The following is a 20,573-nucleotide window of genomic DNA, read 5'->3' as shown; positions in this document are numbered from 1 at the left end:
CTATAAATAGCCACATAACATAGCTCTTCACAGATCAGTGCCACTATCGTTCCACATGCTCTGGCATGTGTGTGTTTCAGCCCCTCACTTGCTTCAGGAAGGTGTTTCTCTTGCTGAAGGGGCTTCGGCAAGAAGCAGCACCAGCTTTGGAAGACTAAGCAAATTCTGTCTCTTCTTACTGACACCCCTTGGCTTTCTCAGCAGTTTGCTCATTCTTCCAGGCTTAAAGAGGCTCTCTTGATTTCTATTTGAAATCACAACATTAAACTTTCTTGGTATGTTTATCCTGTGAAATGTTTTGTGCAATCACCTTCAGTTCTAACATGAAGCCATCACTGAAGGAGAAACAAAACCTAAACCATAAAATCCTCCTGATATCAACCTCACCACTGGCAATATAACGGTTGTTCAGGGAAGCCTTTTACCTGAAGACAAACATGCACTCAAAGTGCTAGTTTTTTTGGGGGTTCACTTAAGTCTTGCATAAATGAGTTTGCTGAATGATTCTTCACACCTCTGAAAGTGAAGTGGAGCATTTGTTTTCTTTTATCTTTGGATTCTTTCAATTCCTATATTTTCACAGTAATTCTGCATATCTTTTTGCATCTGTTCCCACAAGCCTCCAATGAAAAGTCCCTTGCAGAGTCTTTTATGCAAATTGGTGTTCTTTAGAAGGAAGGGAATAAAGAAAGTGCAATACTTTCTCTTCAATAAGAAGAAACGGATGACTGCCCTCACTCATACTGCGTTACTTCATCTGCTGTTAACCACAATACGTGCATGAACACCATCCACCTATCTGCATTTTCTGTTTGTTGTACAGGAAGCTAATCAGAAAAAAAAAAGGAAAATAATTACAATTTCAGTCAAGTTTCTTTCCTCTGTGACTGCATTAAAATAGCTACTGATTATACAATTTGCTGTTTTCTTTATTTCTCTCAGTTTCTATTCTAAATCTTTTGATCTGTTTTGCCAACTAAGCTGTCCCTTTAAAGTGCAGCTTTACAGTGAGCTTTCACCTTTTTGCCATTCGTTGTTGCAGGGAAAGTATCCTAGCCAGGGCAACTTCACAATCAGTGGGCAGCGGAAGAGCACATTTTAAAACTTTTTCTCTCCTTGAGAGCTTGCCAAAGAGAGATTTCCACCATTTCATTTGGAAATTAATTCCAAGCCTAAATAGAGCTTAAAAACTAGTTCTTCCCTGAAGTAAACAAATACCCCAGCATTCACAGAAGTTTTCTGAAAGACAGACAGGGACAACCAATTCTGTGTGCTGAGCTCAAGGTGGAAATCACAGGTGAGTGTATCCTAAACCTTTCCTCAGCTTGTGGGAGAAACACTGGTAACACGAAACATACCTGTAGTAGCTGCATCCATAGAGAAAGAGTGTTGTTCTGTGGACCCTTGCAGAGGTTTTGAGGGAAGCCATTCTGGGTGCTTACTTGCCAAAGCACGCCCTTCCCACACACATGCTCAGGATGCAAGAATGTTGATACAAAAGAGAAAGGTAATAAAATTGATGCTTTGCCTTGCAGCAGTAGACTACCACTTGATGCTTGGGTTTTTTTCTTTATCTCATCAGTAAACAAAGCATGAGAAACTTGCATGCTGGATTGTCATGAGAGCACTTCTCTTACAAAGTGTTACAGCTCATCTGGTGCTAACTTCGCATCTTGCCACAGGTGCTACAGGGGTAGAGTTGGTTTGACGGAATTTTCTCTAGTCATTGCAAGATATCATAAGTAATGAGATTTCCTCGGTGGCCAAACGGAGAATGCACACTAGTCCCAAGATCACCAATTAGCTTTTGTTCTACCTGAAGATAATAATATAAAAGCACACTTCACAACTTGATGGTTACCTTTCTGTACACTATGGAACAGTGAAAGAGAAACAGTGCTGAAAATCTTGTTTTCCGTAAGAGCCGCCAGTTGGTCTGAAAGATGTGCCAGTTTGTACCTTGCTTAGGACTCCCATCATGAAAGCCATTTTGTTTCTATTTTGGCAGTTTCACTTATTTCCTGAGGTTAGGTCATGATTTTTGGGTTTTAGTTGCAAACAATGCATATATTGTTTCAGGGAAGACGTAGTGAGTGCACCTCGTGCAAGTTCACCAGGTACCACATCTTGGAGCTAAATCAAATACTAAGATCTGAACCAGATGCAAGGACAAGTTCTTCCTCTGTCACTCTTGACAAAGAAAACATCCCTAGTTTTATTCTGCATGATCCCACTCTGCTGTTTTCATGAGTGGCTTCACCTGAAGGCTCATGTGTTCAATGACAGATTACCTAGTGATGCCTATGGTTCTGGATCAGGTCTCATATTTTTCCTCCTGCTTGGCATGTAGAGAGTGCACATTCAAGTGTGCAATTCTCTAGGAGTTTATATGTAACATTGATGGGATTTGGACTCTTTTCTGCTCTGGCCTTTCTAAATCCTTCAATTTCTTTAACTTCTGTTTTTTTCCTAGGCAACCTGCCCTTAGTTTCAAGAACGCAGTGGCAATGTGCCTTGTCAATAGTTCATTAAAAGTGAGTGTAGAACTAACTGACACTTTGGAAAGCAACAATCCCACCAATGGACTAAAGAACACAACCAAAAAAATCCAAGAAATCACTGGACTATTACAGTTGTTTTCCTGGATAATTCATCCCTCTAACAATGTTAAATGTTCTGAGAAATTCTCATTTATTAAACTGTAAAATAATAGTAAGGATTGCAGATTGTGTCCACTACACAACTAGTTTTCCTGCCACACTGAAAAACTTTGACGTCAGTGTGATTTCGTACTTACAACCTTTCCACACCTTATGGGTGCATATGAGAATCAGTTCTTTAGCTTCCAACCTATACAGCATTATCATCATCTAGCTGGGCAGGTTGTACATACTTTATAGAAAATGAGGTTTCAGGTTCACTCATACCAATCTATCCCAAAACCATAATTCATGCCAATTTTACAGAAGTGTCTTCAATAGAAAGTGAGAAAGAGAACAAAAGGTCTTACTTCTGCAGCTCCTGCAATAAAGTGTCTTAGCAGGGAATGTGCTAGTGTCCTCTTGTCTACTCTATGAATAAAATTGAGGAATTGAGACCTGAAGAAGAGGAAACATCTTCTCAAGAAATCCCCCGATTCCTCCTCTGCCCAGAAGAGCAACAAAAACAGAGGCTGATGGGAATGAAGCTATACAAGATACAGGCAAACAGAAGCAGGACAAATCTGATCTGATTTACCATTCTTCCAGTGAGATATAACAGGTACGTATAGTAAGACTGAAATACTCAGTGAATATTATAACTACTCAGATTTACATGCTGTTGTTTACTTTAATAACTTCATTTTCCTGTTCAAATGATTTAAAGGTGAGAAAAGCAGAGGGATCTCTAATCAGACTGTACTTTGGTTACATGAAAAGGCAGGTGCTATGTTTCTCAGTTCACAGAAAGTTGCTTTGCTGGGCAAACATCTTTCAGGACCCAGGCACACTCTTCAGTGTCAAAAGCAATCACGATAGCAAAAAAGGCTTGGGCTTACTCATTTCAGAGCCTGATAACACAGGCAGTTGTGGATCTCCATGCCTGGGCAGCACACAGCTGACTGTGTTAGTACCACATATTGTGTGCTCACATTGTTGAATGCAGTTGGAAAGAGGACGTTCAGACTCTGCAGCCAGAGGGCAGGAGGGACTGTACACCCTCCTGGGACTAGGGCACGAGCACAGACAAGTGACATAGTGTTGATTTGGTACACTCAGGGCATTTGCATGCATGAAGAAACTTTTCCTGGTCTGTGCATTGAATTCGCCCAGCCCAGAAAAATGTGTACATGTCAAGTGGAAAAGTTGTGGAAGCTGGTGACATTGGTTTGTTACCCACCTACAGGAAATGAGGCTGGCTAGTGCAAAGCTGGAAATGGCTGTTACGAAGTCCAGAGCACCAGACTTATTCTCCTGTGCAGGGCGGTAACCCAAAGCAATAAGCAGAAAATAGTGGCGTGGCTTGAAACAATGGTACCTGACCTATAACTGAGCCAGAAGATAGACTCATATATCCACCTACCTTTGAGACTGTGCCCTGTACAAATGCCTATATGAAAAATGTGTGACAGAAATGAGTTAAAATTATGTGAATGAAGTGATAAAGAGGGTGTCCTTCTATTCTTACCTATTTGTCTCCCTGTAGAAAAACAATGGCTGTAACCACGCTTTTCCCTGTTACATTACAGAAGTACAGGGTAAAGGAAATGAGTAAGACGTAGGCGGGATTTCTACACCCTGTTACATGAGCGGTTCAGAAGACTTAATAATGAAATCACATTATCAAAGCACACAAAAATATGCCACCAAGGCAAATTCACAGCTTCCATCCTTTTTGTGCCCCATTACTGCAACTGCTACAGGGAAATGGGTTTTCAAGGAGGAGGTAGGTTTACTTTTGCCTTTGTCTGTTGTTTACTTTTACTCCAAAGAAGCTAGTCAAAGAAATACTGCATTTTGTTATTTGTGCTAGTTTTACTGTTGTTAAAATAGCTGTGAGGGTTGGATAGACACTACCTGCAAATGCATGCTTTTGTCTGATTAATGTCTTAGCCAAAAATTTGATCATGTATTTTTTCTACAGTCTGAAATTAATTATATAAATATATTTTAAAATTAACAGAGTTTCCAGCATTACTGGCCTCATCCACATAGCAGTATTTTCCTTGTTAAGTTAAAACCTGCATTACAGCATTGAAGAGAGCCTATGTCACTTTCTGTATTCTCTTGAAAACACAGTCAAACTGGAAATGTTCAGGTTTTAGCTCTTTACATGCATAGAGCAAAATCACTGTGCAGGGTGAATCCTTTTTAGGAGTACTGCATTTAGGCACCAGTAGAATGGATGTATGCCAGTGTCTTTTCTCTTATTACAATTTTAATACTGAAGAAGATTTCACATATACACAGTACTCTGAAAATGTCACAGGAATGTAGGCAAAATTTTTTCCTCATAGCACATCCAACATGTAAGCAATAATTCCATTTTATATATTCCTCCAGACAAAAATAACTTTCCAAGTGTTTCAGGGGCAAAGCTGGGAAATAAAACTCAGAGGTCTAGTCTTAAGTACTATACCCAGAACAGATAAGATATCTCCCTTAACAAATAATAGTGATACAAAAACAAAGTACAAGGTTTTTGGTTTTTTTTCAATTACAGACCTTCTTTTTCATTGGTTATAAAAATCATAGCAGTATCGAGACATGATAAGCTACATGGTTATATGTTACTTACAATCAGCAGGTTATTGGACAGTTTTTATTCTCATCTAATCAACTCTCTAATCACCCTGGATGAGAATAGTCACTGCAGTAGGATTTCAACCTCGCTGATATTTCCAAATTCCTAACATGACCATCTCCTGTGGACACGTGTCAGGATTCAGCATGCTCTGAGAGGTGACTGAGAATGGCTTGTGCTGTAGCACAGAGTCTAGCAGTAGCCGATTTTCACAGAAAGTTTATAAACTACAGTGCACAAAGGAAACAACTTCACAGAGAAATACTTTATGTTTCCTTAAGATTTTGATCAATAATCTGCACAGGAATTATTTGAGATGTGAAAGAAAGTTTGGACCACCTCTGGGGAAAATAGTACTGTTCTTCTACTGCAACTGTTTTTCTAAAGAGAAAAAGCATGATACTAGCACAGTTAGTGTGAGGAGGATAAGAAAGAGGAGGATAAGGCATTTTCAAAAATAAATTTGCAGTTTTCAGTGAGAAAAGAATAGTGGCAGCATTTCTGTTTAGTACTTACATGTGGATTCCAGATGATGGAAGAGGGGAAAGGAATGAATCCTCCTGGATTCACCTGACCAAGGTGGATCGCTTAGTTTTAGAAAGATCCTCCTGGGCTGGTCACCCTGGGCTATTTTTTCAGTCACTGGCAGGAAATAAATGCAGTGAAGCCTTCATTCATCCTGTCCTAGACTAGGTTGAATAAACTGTATCTTAAGTAGCAGTTTCTTTCCAGCCACTATTAAGGCAACGTCGAATTAGTGGTTCCCCTGTAGGCATGTCTATACAGCACTTGGGTAAGTTTAGGTAAGACAAACTCTACCCCACAGTTGACAGCATCTTCAGAGTTAGGTTAAAAAGTTAAAGCAATTTAATTTTCCTTTTATTCATTTCCAATAGCAAGTATGTTAATTACAATCCTTTACAAATTATCTATCTCATCCATTGTGTCCAAGAGTCAAGAGCAGTTTATGCATTTTCTATTCAAGAACTACTGAATAAAAGTAAAAAATCTCTTGGGCTCAAGGCCCAGAGGTGAGATCCTGTCCTTCCTTGTTAATAATCCTGATTACCACAAAGGATTGCAGAGCCAAATTTTCTTTTCTCTGATATTTTTCTGCAGCTACTACTCCTACACAGTTTCTAACATCTGCCCAAGAGATGGAGGTAATCTAAGTTGACTCAAGAAAAATAAATAAATAAATAAAAGAAAGCACTGTGTGTGCTTAAAACAGTGGGTTGTTATGCAGTTGGGCGCAATCACAATCATCACATCTGTCTCACTCAGTTAAGTACCTTACCTCTTCCATGAAAAGATATAAAGAATGTCAAGAAAGATTTCAAAAATAGCTAAAGATACTAAAATATGGGAAAATAAGTTATTCAGGTGTGAAACAAAGGATGCTTGTGAGGATAGTAGTATACTTGCATATGTATTTTATTATCATTATCAAAGAATAGAGGAGGCAGTTCAGAAGGAAGAGTGCACTACAGACAAACTAAACTGTTCTTTGCATCACAGCTCACAGAAAAGGATCATGAGAGTATGGTGCTACCTCTTTTTTAAGGAAATAATGATAAAGAAGTGACAAATATGGGCTTATTAAAAGAGGAGTGGTTAAGCAAGAAGCTATTAGAACAATGTAGCTAGTCCTCAAGTATAAACCGGAAAGAGAAAAAATTCAGTGCCCCATTGAAATAATGGGAGATAATGGGAGAAATGTCTCAGAAGAAGACTTAGCTCCATTCCAGGTGTTGTTAAAAATAAAAGTAAAACTGTTAACACTTACCCTGTGGGTGAATACAGTAGGCTCAAAAATAAGCCTTAAAGGAAGGGTAGTCATACTTGTCTACTCTGCTAGATTTTCTTTGGCATATCCACAGAAAAGTGAATAAAGAAAAATTGAAAAATAAATCCCCTCAAAACCTGGGAAAAAAGTCCTGTCAACAAAGGGAATAAAGTGACTCACACATATCTGAGTAATCTTCCCATCATGTGCTTGATGTTGGTATGAACATGACACTGTGTAGCTGATCGTGGCTGTTTTGTAGGCAGAGTAATGTTCTGGCTGTAGAACTTACGCTAATTAAAGAACATCTGAGTATATGTCTATATTCTTCTCTTGGATATAAAAAACTGAGGCCATCACTGAAGAGGCCAAGTATGTGGTTTCATTTGCTTTTTCCTTGACCACAATGTAATTTTAGGAGTTCCTTTCACCCTGTTTCCTATGCTGCCAGTCAACTCAAATCCTCGTTGGCCCACACGTGAACCAGTTTGTGATCTGATCTGAAATCAGAATAACCCTTTTTTCTTTTGATTTGCAGCATTGCCAAAGGCTTTATGGAGCCTATCCCCCTAAGACCCTTGCACAGCACCTGTGATCATACTTCAGACTGCTGCATTTACTTCACAATTTCTTGACGGGAAGAAAACTTCTCTATTTCTTTTGTAAATGAGGAAGTGAAGTACACAGATTTTATTGACCCTGGGTCACAAAGTGAATCTGTGGCAGACCAGAGAACTGAGCAAAGCTCTCCATCATCTCAGTACAGTACCATAATAACTGGACTCTCAGGAGTGGATTGTTATACATATATATATAAACTTATACATAAATTGGATATAAGCAACTCTATGCTGAGAGCTTAGATGCCTCTAGTGACTAGATATGGGTCAACATTTCTTACAGCAGCAGAAATAGCTTAGACAGCTCTCCTCTGGGTCTTTCTTGCTAACCCACACTGTCATCTCAGATGAAGTCATTCCACTGTTTGTGGTAAAGGATGCTAAGCCAGATGAAAAAACAAGAAGAAACAAAAACTGCTGGGGTGGGAGGAGCCTTATTAGTTTTAGTGATGATCACTTCTTCAGAATTACTCACTACAAGGCCTTACAAGGAAAGGCACTAGCACAGCCAGGGAGGCAGGATGGAATCGAGAAGGAGCCACGGAGGATGGGGAAGGAGAGAGAATGCTTAGGCCAACACTGCTGTCAAAAGAAATGCTGCTGAACCAAGCTCTTAAAACAGTTTCAACCTTCCTCTTGGAAGAGAGGAAGTTTTCCAGAAATCCAGAAGTACTCTGATAACTTACGTTGTCACTTGAAGAATTCCTCTTTATTTCCAAAGGAATCAGATGGTTGCTACTCTTGGGACTCCTTTTCAAGGTCCTGTCCCTGACAACATTTCTCCTAGTGCATGCTGACTCCCAGTGTGATGAGTGTGAAGTGAATGCTTCCACCGAGGTGTTCTGAGGGATGGGGTTTAATTCATCCAGCTCTATTTGTAGCCAAGCTACACAACATCATGTTAGGTTAGGTCTCCTAGATAACAGCCTTTCCCTCTGGAAACTGTGATCCTAGCCACCTTTATTATGTACCTGCACTTGTAGTACACCCAAATGAAAGAAACTTCATTATGCAGAGTAGTCCCCAAAGCCTCCATACAGCACAGTAGCTGCCTGGAGCAAGCCATGAAAAAATATTAGGTACGAGAGTGTGTTTGAGCTCCTTCTTTTCTGGAGAAGAATCGCCTTTTCTCACATTGCAGCTCAAGAGAGGAAAGGAGCCAGAAGGAAAGTAGACCTTTTGAATTCTCCCATTGCTCATCCTATTGGCAAGGGATGCGGTAGAGGTCAACAAAATAAATGGATTCAAACGGGATGAAGGAAATTAATGGGAGATCAGGCTTTCTTGGACTGCTAAGCACAGTGATCTAGGAGGTAGCCTGTAACTTCGCAAGTCCATAGGGAACTGCTTGCTGGTAGAAGAGAGAATATATAGGCAAAGGCCTGCTTGGTGTTTTCTCTCTCCTTATACTTTTCTCCCTAAGTGTCCACTGATGTCAGAAGTTTTGGTCTGATCAATAACCACATTTCTTTTGAAATCAGTGCTGTCAGCTACATGATCAGATGCTTGTGGGAACATAAGGAAAAAGAGGCTTCCAGCTTGGACTGCAGTGAAGCTTGGGCAGGAAACAGTCGCTTGTGGCTTCTGAGCCTTGTTTGGGAACCTGTTAGACACATAGGGAGCTTTAAGGCTAACTGGGGAGGTACATGTAAAGGCGCTACATGTGGTGCTTAAGCTCAGTGAATCATTGTCTTGGAAAGCTGTGACCCATTCCTTCAATTCATGATGATAGCAGTTAAGAAGAGTTACGACATGATTATTACTTCCTGTTGGAGATCTCACCTTTTGATAGGGAAGAAACACACAAGGAATTAATTCCTCATGTGAATACACAACCTGGATAGTCTTTTAACTTAAGCAAGCTGTCAACTTCTGCTTCAATTTTGTCTTGGTTTTACACTAATGACATGGATATTCAGGCCTGCTTCTATCAAGTTCATTGCAAACAAAATTCCTCCTATCCTTGCATCCGAAGTGCCAGAACGGGTTAGCAACTGTTTTCAATTCAAGATCAAAAAATATGCCATTCTCTCTTCAAAATCATGACAATTCTGCAGGGGCTAGCTTCAGGAAGCAGTCTCAGGGTCAGGTTGTAATCACCCAGCTGTTACACAGAAGAAAGTGGTGGTCAGCTTATTTTAAATCCTTAGTCCTTTATAAATCAACCAAGGGTCAGACCACTTAAGATAAACACAGGAGAGAGAACTGGCCTTGCTCATGGTGGTAGAATTTATATTCCACTGTAAACTGGACCTTAGATAGACAGTGGATCTAAACAAAGGACACAACAGTGACTGTCTTTGTTATTAGCTTCCACTACATCACCATGACTGAGTTGATTAAAGAGTTGATTAAATCCTAGTCACATCTTCAGCATCTGTAACAATGGTAGGTAAGCCTCATGGCTCAACACAAGTAAAATCATTGCTATCTTAAAGTAAGCACCTAAGTGCAAGGCCCAAACAATATGCGGTTGGATTTTCTAATCAGGTGGCTAAAAATTACTACATGAGCTTGCAGAGATCTGCATGATTTGAGCAGTTATACAGTCTTTCCGCAAAGTAGACATGGGATATTCTTCCTGTGTTTGCAGGCATGAATGGGACAGCCATTGAAAATTTTGTCTGTGTCATTTTTAATGTTTCCTTCATGAACTGCACTTGGCAGGCGGGCAGGACTGCTTCAGAAGATACCCAATATTTCCTGTACTGGAAGACCTCCTCGTAAGTAGGTCTGCTTGAATCTAGGGAATTTTGATTTCTGGTCTGACATGTGACATTGTCAATATTTAACTGATGCAATATCTCATGTAAAGGAAGGAAGATTTCACAGGATGCCAGAATTACATCAAAGATAATTGTGGAAGGCACACAGGATGTAGATTCCAAAATGTGACAATAGAAAATAAGAGAGCCTATTTCCTGGTAAACGGGTCTAGAAGTGGACAAAACATTCAGTCGTATAAGGAGATAATTAAACTGTACAAAATTGGTAAGAATTTTTATTTTTTCAATTTTATTTCCAGTTTAATGCTAAGAGAATGAAGAATTTATCCCTGGGAAAAAAGCATACAGTTTTAAAATACTTCTCCTCACAACAGGTTTTTTTTTTCCTTTTCCCCAGCCTTGATGGCTGAAAAGTCAAAACTATAAGAATGAATAAAAACAAATGAATGCAGAGACAATCTGAAATCACAGGTCAGAGAATTGTGAACATTTCAGTCACATATTTATGCTCTGAAAGACAGGTTTCAACTCTTGGGATTAACTAGCTAAGGATGCCTGAGCAGGACTATCTAGATGTTGGTCTTATATCATTATCTCGTAGTTCTGTTCATCCACATAATACAAAAGAACCAATTACCTTAACACTGTGAGCAAAAACTTTCATTTTTTTTAATGGAAGAATGTTGTTAATAAAAACAAAAAAATTACTTCTGTTTAATATGACCACAGTATAAAAAAAAACCCTACACAGGTTGTATGCTGCATTCAGTAAAATCTAACAAATGGTTTGTGTTTTTTAATTTTACCTACTGTTTGTTATTGATGATACTCCAGGCTCCTCAACTGGAGTGTTAAATCAGGGAATCCTGCTTCAGAATATGCGGTGAATATAATAATTCTGGTAAAGCTGCATTACATCTTTTTAGACTACCTACCTAAATGTCTGTATAATACCTACCTTTGAATGTCTACCTACCTAAATTTTAAAAAGGCGGAGTGAAGAGAGCTTATTATTATTAAATAGTGTTTCTGATTATATTATTGTAGAAAGACTCACCCCTCCATTAAATGTTACTGTGAACTGTACAGAAGCTTCTCATGGTTGTGAAATTCGGTGGCAACCACCTTGCACAAGTCATGTGAAAAAACATGCTTGTTTCAAATATGAAATTGTCATAGAAAACAAGGTAAGAATAATTATGACTCTTAATAGTATTTTGTATGCCTGTATTTCCACACATGCTACCATACAACCTGTCCTCTTTCCCTGTTCTCTTTCCCTACTTAACTAATCTCTCCCTTTTGATATGTAGTGCCCCTCTTGCATATGAGCTGAGGACTGCTGTCACTCACAAATAGGGGCAGCAAATTGAGGGAATGCTTTCAGTCCACTGTACAGCTGATCCTTAAAGAAACTGGGCAAAGGATTCCCCACACTGAGGGTGAATACCTATTCTAGCACGTATAGGGGGATGGACCATATTACCTGATGACTTCATTATGAACAGTTATAGGATATATCAAATGAACTCTAAATATACTACAGAAAACCAAAGCTATTGTTAAATTGGATACAACCAATTTTACGTGTCCCTATAAGGCAGTTTGGGTCCCAGTGTGGTCTTTCAGTCCTACTTCTGGTTTTTGTTTAAGTTAGGTCAGGACCTTCTGTTCTGTGGTTTTCCTCTCTACAGACTCCTATCCTATCAGTCACTTTTTGTCATGTCTGTCACGAACTCACTTTGCATTTGTTCCTACTTCTTGTAGTCATCCTTACTGCTCAGTCAGGTTTATGGTATTACTAAATTAGGTCCAAAGAAGTAACACACGCTTTATTACAAAGGCGTACTTGTAAGTTAGGATGTGCTGCAAGGGCTCTTAGGTATCTCCACCTGGACCCCCGTACTTTCCATCCTGCCCTTTGTGTATCTATCTGGCCTTGCCTTCTTCTTGACTCCATTAACTGACACCAGTGTGGTATTGCTGAAGGAGTTTAGGAGTTTAGGTTTATCTAAAGCAGGTCTGCAGCATACACAATCAGGATGGTTGCACCACAGCTGTCACAATCAGATGTAAGGGGTACTAATACAGCATCTGTTCATTGTGGGGTTTTATGAAGTTCTGTGTCCTTTCTTTTTAACTTAAAGTGGAAAAAGTCATCCATGTCTTTGAATAAAAGAAATATTCTGCCAGGTTATTGGAACAGAATATCCAGGTTTCCCAGGTCTTAACTGTGTATGGTTGTTGTTATACATTTCAGTATTGCAAGCATTTTGAAGACTTGGATGAATATGGAAAGCAGTATTATATCCATCAAAAACAAAGTTCGAAATATTTGCAGAAATATTTGTGAGTTCATTGTTCCAACAGGAAAAAATAAAAAAAAATGGAGACATAATGTAGCTAAATTAAATGTTTAAGAATGTGAAAGCTACACAGACAAAAGTTCTAATGGAAAAAACATTACTTTTTCTAGTATTTTTTTAGATACAGGTAAAATGTACGATTTTAATTGGTGGGCAACCTGATCCTTTTTTTTTTTTTAGTTCTTTGATACTCAGTTCTGTAATCAAATTTAAAGGGTACGGTATTTCAGAGCACCAGTGATGTGGAAAAACCTTTTAGTGGAAGAACAGTGCAGTGGGTTGACCCTGGCTGGATGCCAGGTGCCCACCAAGCTGCTCTATCAGTCCTCTCCTTGGCTGGACAGGGGAGAGAAAATATAATGAAAGGCTCATGGGTGGAGATAGGACAGGGAGATCACTCACCAGTTACCGTCATGGGCAAAACAGACTCAACTTGGGGAAATCAGTTTAATTTATTACCAATCAAATCAGAGTAGGATAATGAGAAATAAAAAGTAAATCTTAAAACACCTTCCCCCCATCCTCCCTTCTTCCTGGGCTCAACTTTACTCCCAGGTTCTCTACCTCCTCCCCCTCAGCAGGGCAGGGGGATGGGGAATGGGGGTTGCAGTCAGTTCATCACACGTTGTCTCTGCCGCTCCTTCCTCCTCAGGGGGAGGACTCCTCACACTTCCCCTGCTCCAGCGTGGGGTCCTTCCCACGGGAGACAGTCCTCCATGAACTTCTCCAACATGAGTCCTTCCCATGGGCTACAGTTCTTCACGAACTGCTCCAGCGTGGGTCCCTCCCATGGGGTGCAGTCCTTCAGGAACAGACTGTTCCAGCGTGGGTCCCCCATGGGGTCACAAGTCCTGCCAGCAAACCTGCTCCAGCGTGGGCTCCTCTCTCTCCTTGAGTCCACAGGTCCTGCCAGGAGCCTGCTCCGGTGCAGGCTTCCCACGGGGTCACAGCCTCCTTCAGGTGCATCCACCTGCTCTGGGCTGCAGCTGGATATCTGCTCCACCATTAACCTCCATGGGCTGTGGGGGGACAGCCTGCCTCACCATGGGCTTCACCAGGGGAGCGCCTGGAGCACCTCCTCCCCTCCTTCTTCACTGACCTTGGTGTCTGCAGAGTTGTTTCTCTCACATATTCTCACTCCTCTCTCTGGCTGCAGTTTTCTGTTGCACAGCAACTTTCCCCCCGTCTTAAATACGTCATCCCAGAGGCACTACCGCCATCGCTGATGGGCTCGGCCTTGGCCAGCAGCAGGGCCATCTTGGAGCCGGCTGGCACTGGCTCTGTTGGGCGTAGGGGAAGCTTCTAGCAGCTTCTCACAGAAGCCACCCCTGTAGCCCCCCTGCTACAAAAACCTTGGCACGCAAACCCAATACGAACAGCTTAACTTCATAGTCTTTAAAAGAACGCATTTAAAATATTAAATGTACATTTTTTCCTGAAAATCAAACATTCATAAGGCAGGACCCCTTATTATACAGTAACAAAAAGAACAATCATAAAAATTGAAATTTTCTCTTGTTACTAGGCTGATCCTGAGAAAAACATCAAGTCTAAAACAGTAAGTCTTTACTATTGTATTAATCTAATGTTTATGCTGGGTTGAAATGTCACCTGTATCAAAGCATCCTCCAACCAAATTTTTTTTGTTTCACACTACAAGTTTCAGTACATATGTATGCTCTTTATTGACAATTTTCCTAAACTCAAAGTTTTAAACTGCTATTTATAAAACATGGTACAAAAAATACCTGCACATGTAGAACTTTACATTACTTCCGTGCAAGTCACAAAATCTTCCATTTTACAGTGTTTTGTACTTCCTACCAAATTCACATATATGTATAATTACGGATCATAATTCCACATTACACTTAGACACAAAAAATGTGGAGAATTTTTTTCTTTATTAATGGTCTCTGGAAGGGGTTGAGATGTAGGAGGCAAGAAAATATCACCTGAAAGATTAAGCCACTATAAACAAGGAAGAAAAAAAAAGAACAGGTTTTCAAGAAGGCTCAATATTCTTCTGAGAAGGATTTCGATATATGTCAAATTTTTCCCTTCTGCATTATCTGGCTGATAAACTCTACTTCAGTTTTGGTAGAGTGGTAAGGGAATGCCAGATCTTTAAAGAATTACCTTATAGTAGAATACAACATTTACAGACCGAAAATAAACTATTGATTTTTTTTCCCAAAGTCCCATTGTTTAGCAGAGGCTTAGGAGCCTGGGAAGAATACTGCAAATTTCATCTTCACATCACCAATAACAAAAATGTTCAAACAAAAGGAATTAGGATGGAACAAGCTAATTTATTAAGGGATAATTTTCTAATTTTTATTTCACTCTAGTCTCTTCATAGCAATATGTGTAAAATTTTCTTTTGTAATAGATTGCATCGTTAAATGAACCTGATGCATTCTTAAAATCTGTACATCTAGTGAATAAAAAGTTCTCAGTCTAGTTGTTTTGTATTTAGGAAGGAAGCAGCACAGGAAACTCCTACATATTTGAGAGCTTCAGTGCAGAAAAAAGGTACAGTGTCAAAATCAGAGCAACTGACAATGGCTGTTTAGTGAGCACAAGCTGGGGAGAGTGGAGTACACCCGTAGAGTTTGGTAAGAATGAAAATCACCTCCTTCACTTAGTTTTCCCTCAGTTATTACTTGTCTGCCTCATTTATTATTTCATACTTACAGATGGAAACACATTGATATTTGCACATTAACTTCCTAGGATGAAAAGGAGCGAAGAATTGTCATCTCTCTTAATATGAGGGAGGTCTCCAAGCATTCTGGTGTGACAGTGGGTGCTTCTTGCAAGGAGACAGTGAATAAAGCAGACCTGTTTGAGGTCTGTTGCCAGCTCTTTTCCTTTTTCCATTTCTACTTCTGGCTTTATAAACTTCTCTTTTCCCCTGTTACTCTCTGCCACCTTGGATTTTGAAGTACTCTCTAGGCCTCAGTTCCTCACAAAATGCTTGGTAAGGTCTCAGGTTACCATAGACAGTCCACATAGTGTCATCCGTCCCATTCCTTCACATGTTACAGGGCAATGAGGTGCTAAGTTAAAGAAGAACCCACTTCATACCAGTGCTTGACAGCGTCATGCAAAGCAGGTTGCACATAGCTGTGCAATCATTCCTGTTCTGTAACCCTAATCAACGCTTTGATGATTGCTTGTCTTTCAGGAAAAGAACAATTTACATCTACTTCTTCATATATGTTATTTCTGACACCAGTGCTGGCAGCAAGTCTCGTACTTTTTCTCTGCATACCGTAAGCCTTATTTCTTGTGCGAAATTTTTATTCTGCAGTTCAAATAACACCTCTTTCCCCAAGAGAAAATTTCTGGGCTCCTTTTAAAGGTGAGGAGGGAGGGGGAAAATTAACACTGAACTATAGCAGGAATCATGACCTGCTGGATGTTCCTCAAGTGGGCTCTATACTTCTGATTCCCCATCTTCTTACTCATCTGATCAATATAACACAACACTTTCCAATACTGGGACAAGGCCTTAAATCAGTGCCGCTTTCCTGCCATCAGACCCTGCAATATAGATGGGTGGCACAGGAAATTGTATCCTTGCTTTGAGGATATTTCCCTTTCAGATACTTAAAAAAGCAGCTTCCTATGATTCTTTAATAAGTCATAAAATAAATTATTATAATCAAATTCTGAACAATGAAATGATACCATTGTATTCAGCCTATGTAATTTTTAGTTACTCTTTCACTACTTTTGTCTTAGAGGAATAAAATAATACCTCAGGAGCATTATTGTATAGTACACATTCATATGTTTGCATAAGTCTTTTCTTCACCAATCCTTTTTGTCATTGTAGAAGCATTTATTTGAAAAAAACATCTGCTACAGTACCACAGCCAAGAGACCCATTCCATGAGATCTCTCCAACAGATTTCCAGGTATGTTTTCTTTCCATTTGCCTGAAATTTGTTGTAAATAAGGATCCATTGCAGTCTCAAAGGTATGACCTAAGTGTCAGAAAGATGCACAGAAGCAAGAATAAATTTTATTTCTTTTTCTTGTTCTTGGGGTATTGAAAGAGAAGGTCCATATGCAATAATTCTTCTGTTTTTCCTTTTCCTTTCTGAAACACTTGTCATCTCTCTACCTGGAGCATTGGAGAAAATACACAATTTCACCCTGCTCTCCCTTATAAGCCATATGCTATCACTAGAATAGTGCTGAGCCTAAGCTCCTCAGTCCAATAATAATGCAGAATCAGACTGTTGGTCAGCTATGGGGAGAGAAGGGGCAAAGAAATCTAGTGCTGGCCAGAAATAGTTGTGCCATAGCAGATGTTGATACACATGTTAGTATCTGGCAATGATGCTGAAGGAGGAAAAGTTTCTACAGTATGGTAAGCAAGAAAGTATAGCAGAGAGCTGAGAGGTTCTAGCTTATGCGGAGAGCTGAAGAGACTCATGAGAAGAAGGGACAAACAGACAGATTTTGCAAGTAACAGGGGAACTGCCTATCTAGAGAGCATGTTGCAAAGTCTGCTGCAATTTGCTGAGAGTCTTTAAGTTGGCTACAACCAGGTCTGGAAGCAAGAATGTGTCTGCAAGGACACACTGGTGAGCCTTTATAAATCCTTTTACTCTCTGTTCCTTTGTCATATTAACTTTCCTATGTTTAAAAAGATGAGTTTTCTGGCTTTTGAGTTGAAAAGTCTTTTGTTCCTTTTTGGGGAGCTCATCATGGTGGGGAGACCTAGACATGTCTACTTCAGTCCTCTCATTGACAGAGTCCCACTACAGCTTCTATATAATAATAACAACTCTCTGAATAACAGGAGATTCATAAATTGTAAACTGGTGGCTAATCTCATGCATGAAACACTAATGAAATTTTTTATTCTTCCTTTAATAGACAGAATATAAGAATCAATTAATAAAGCATGAAACTGAAGAAATAATAACAATTATTGAAGAAGTCACATAATGGCATGGAAGTGAAACAAGCAACTTGAATTTTTTCAAACATATATATGTTGTTGGCAGTAATTTACAGGTTTTTCATATTCTCTCTCCCTTGCAAGCAGAGAAAATAACGTTGCCTGTAGAAACTATTCCCCAAGAGCCTATCTTTAAAAGCCTCTTTGTATTTGATTGCATTTTCCATGAATAATTTGAGTCATTTGGACTATTTTTGTTTATTCTTTTGATGAGTATTCTTGCAATGTTTCAGCAAAAATATTTCAGTAGTGCTTTGGAAGTTATACTGCTTTTCAACACCATGCAAAAGAATAAAATAAGAACAACCAAACTTAAGGGGTTTATACAGGATTTCCAGCGGTCCAGTGCCTTGGAAAAGGTTCAGCTATGTTGAAATTGTGATCAGGAATAAAAATTTGTCATCTGTATGAAAACCCACTGAAAACTGGCCAAGATTAAACCTCTTAAAAAAGATCATTTACTCATAGGAAATTAATATTGTTAAAGAGTTCAGGAGACATTTTCTCATAAGTCTATTTGTTGCCTTCAAACTATGTTGCTACGCCCTTCAGCACAGCATGCCCTAGATGTTGCTCACAGCCATTTACAAAACCAAAAATTTCCTCCCACTTTTCATCACTTCATATCTGTGGTAGATGAAAAATAGCTTAAAATGTGACTGCTAGCAGATATTTATGTGTATGTGTGGGGGGTGGAAAATGCTGGAAATTGAACTTTTGATCTCTCCGACAGAAGCCTGCCACTTGCTAGCTGCAAATGGTACAGTCTGGTTGTGTGGTTTTTATAACACCTGGACAAAACGGAAGCGGCACATCCTGAATCCTCCAATTAGTAAGGACATATGAGACAAAACCACCAATTTGGAGGCTGATCACACATGGTGCTTCTGTGGATGGATTATTTAGATTGGGAAAACCAGGGGTTAGAGGCCATTTATAGCCATGAAGTCCCCAGTGCCATGCCTGTGTCCCACCTCTTATCCAGCCCCATGCCTCTACACCTCCATGCCATATCCTTGTGTGTCCACTTCTAAAGGCTTCTGCCATCATCTAGACCTACACTGCATCGGTGTGTTAGAATTGTAAAACCCTGGTGGTACCATACAAAGATAAAGAAAAGTAAAACAAATTAGCCATGGACACCTGGTCAAACAAAACTACAAACAGGTCAAGAAAAGTTCAAGCAGAGCGAGCCTGACAAACTTCAGCTCTGAGGCCTTGCAAACTCATTACAAAGCTTACAGCCTGTTACTAGCAATGGCAATACCATATTACAGGGATACACGGTTACAACAAATAAGTTCACTAATACTGCCATTACAAATGATCTGTTTTTTCCTCACGTCAGCATTATTTTGAGAGTATCTCTACAGAATAAACACTAAAGATCACCCGTGCCTACCAGGCAATTCTGTTCCTGACTGGCTTTTCCAAAGCTTTACCTTAGGATGCTAAAATGACTTATTCTGAAATTGGTTTGATCTTTGTTTCTGCATTTCTTCTGGAAAAAAAAAACAGAGGACAGATTGCAGCACAGGGGAAAGTCTCGACTGATTTGCACGTTCTGGTAAATTGAATACCTGCAAAACAGAAGATATGCTGCTGAGGTTAAGAAAAGACTATGCCAGGTGAAAAAACTCAGTATGGTGGCCCTTAAACTGAGAAGCTGGAGCTAGTTGTCCTCATCAAACCAGAGCTTCCTCTGACAGTTTTACTTCTGTACAGAGTGGAGCCCTGGCCGGAGGGAGGGATGCCTTGAGCCATCCCATAGCGTGAACTGAGCTCCAGCAGACAGACACCAAGGGAGGGATGCCTTGAGCCATCCCATAGTGTGAACTGAGCTCCAGCAGACAGACACCAAGGGAGGGATGCCTTGAGCCATCCCATAGTGTGAACTGAGCTCCAGCAGACAGACACCAAGGGATGTCCTGCAGCAGAGGAAATCCGCAAGGTCAGGAGGAAGCAAGTGGTGGTAGAGGGCACAAAGACCTGGATTTGTGAGGTATGCGAGGACACCTCTGGCATAGTACATTGCGTGCCTAGGCAAAAGTGGAAGATGTCATGACCTGTTTAGAGAGGTTATTGGGACTGCAAAGGATGAGCTGTGGTCCATGTCACAGTATCCCAGACACAGGAAAGAGCAGGAAGGATGTGCTGGAGGCTAAACCCAAGCTGTTGGCAGGATACTTCAGTCCAGCACACCCATAGTGGGAGTCTCTGAATTACTGCCAGTCTCTCAGTTAAGGGCTGAGAGATGGGCAGAGCACTGGATCTCAGATCCTATCCTGCCCTGAGCAAGCTGAAGTCTGCTCTCATCTGACGTATATAGTATGCTATCTGCCTTCCTCCTTTCTCTCAGGAGCTTAAAGTCCACCACATCATGATCCTTACAGTCAAAACTGTCAATGACTGTCACATCCATGATCAGTTCTTCTTTGATGAGTTGCAGATCCAGCTGAGTACCTCCTATAATTGTCTTGTCCAGCATCTGTATCAAAATATTGTTCCTGATGATCTCTATAATTCTCCTGGCTTGCTTGTACCCTGCCGTTTTGCCCTCCCAGCAGGTCTCAGGATGGTTAAAGTAATCTCAGGTGGCTGAAATTCCCCTATGGTAGATAAAGTTCTCTCAGGGTGATAAAATTCCACTAGAGCAGATGACCTCCAAGAAGCCACCTTTGAAACCAATTTTTTCTATGATTCTGTGTTTCTAAATAAACTTTCATTAACAATTTGTTTTGAGTAGCTTTTTAAAACACAACCAGAGAAGGAGCCTTCTGTTTAAGTTATAACAGCCAAAAGGTAAGAGCA

At 40.0% G+C, this 20,573-nt stretch overlaps 1 protein-coding gene across 1 annotated transcript; it reads left to right on the top strand.

Moving 5' to 3' along the window:
• Positions 1-4,314: 4,314 nt before the first annotated feature.
• Positions 4,315-18,496, top strand: LOC140647922 (granulocyte-macrophage colony-stimulating factor receptor subunit alpha-like). The gene is made up of 9 exons (XM_072853144.1): positions 4,315-4,425; positions 10,283-10,412; positions 10,505-10,680; positions 11,463-11,602; positions 14,307-14,339; positions 15,261-15,399; positions 15,972-16,059; positions 16,626-16,707; positions 17,678-18,496. The coding sequence occupies exons 1-9, from the start codon at positions 4,407-4,409 to the stop codon at positions 17,747-17,749; spliced, it is 879 nt and encodes a 292-aa protein (XP_072709245.1). The 5' UTR covers positions 4,315-4,406; the 3' UTR covers positions 17,750-18,496.
• The last annotated feature ends 2,077 nt before the right edge of the window (positions 18,497-20,573 follow it).

The sequence above is a fragment of the Ciconia boyciana genome, chromosome 1 (assembly GCF_034638445.1).
Source record: "Ciconia boyciana chromosome 1, ASM3463844v1, whole genome shotgun sequence".
Lineage (NCBI taxonomy): Eukaryota > Metazoa > Chordata > Aves > Ciconiiformes > Ciconiidae > Ciconia > Ciconia boyciana.
Note: the sequence above shows the minus strand (reverse complement) of the source record. Positions and strands in the feature narration are given on the sequence as shown.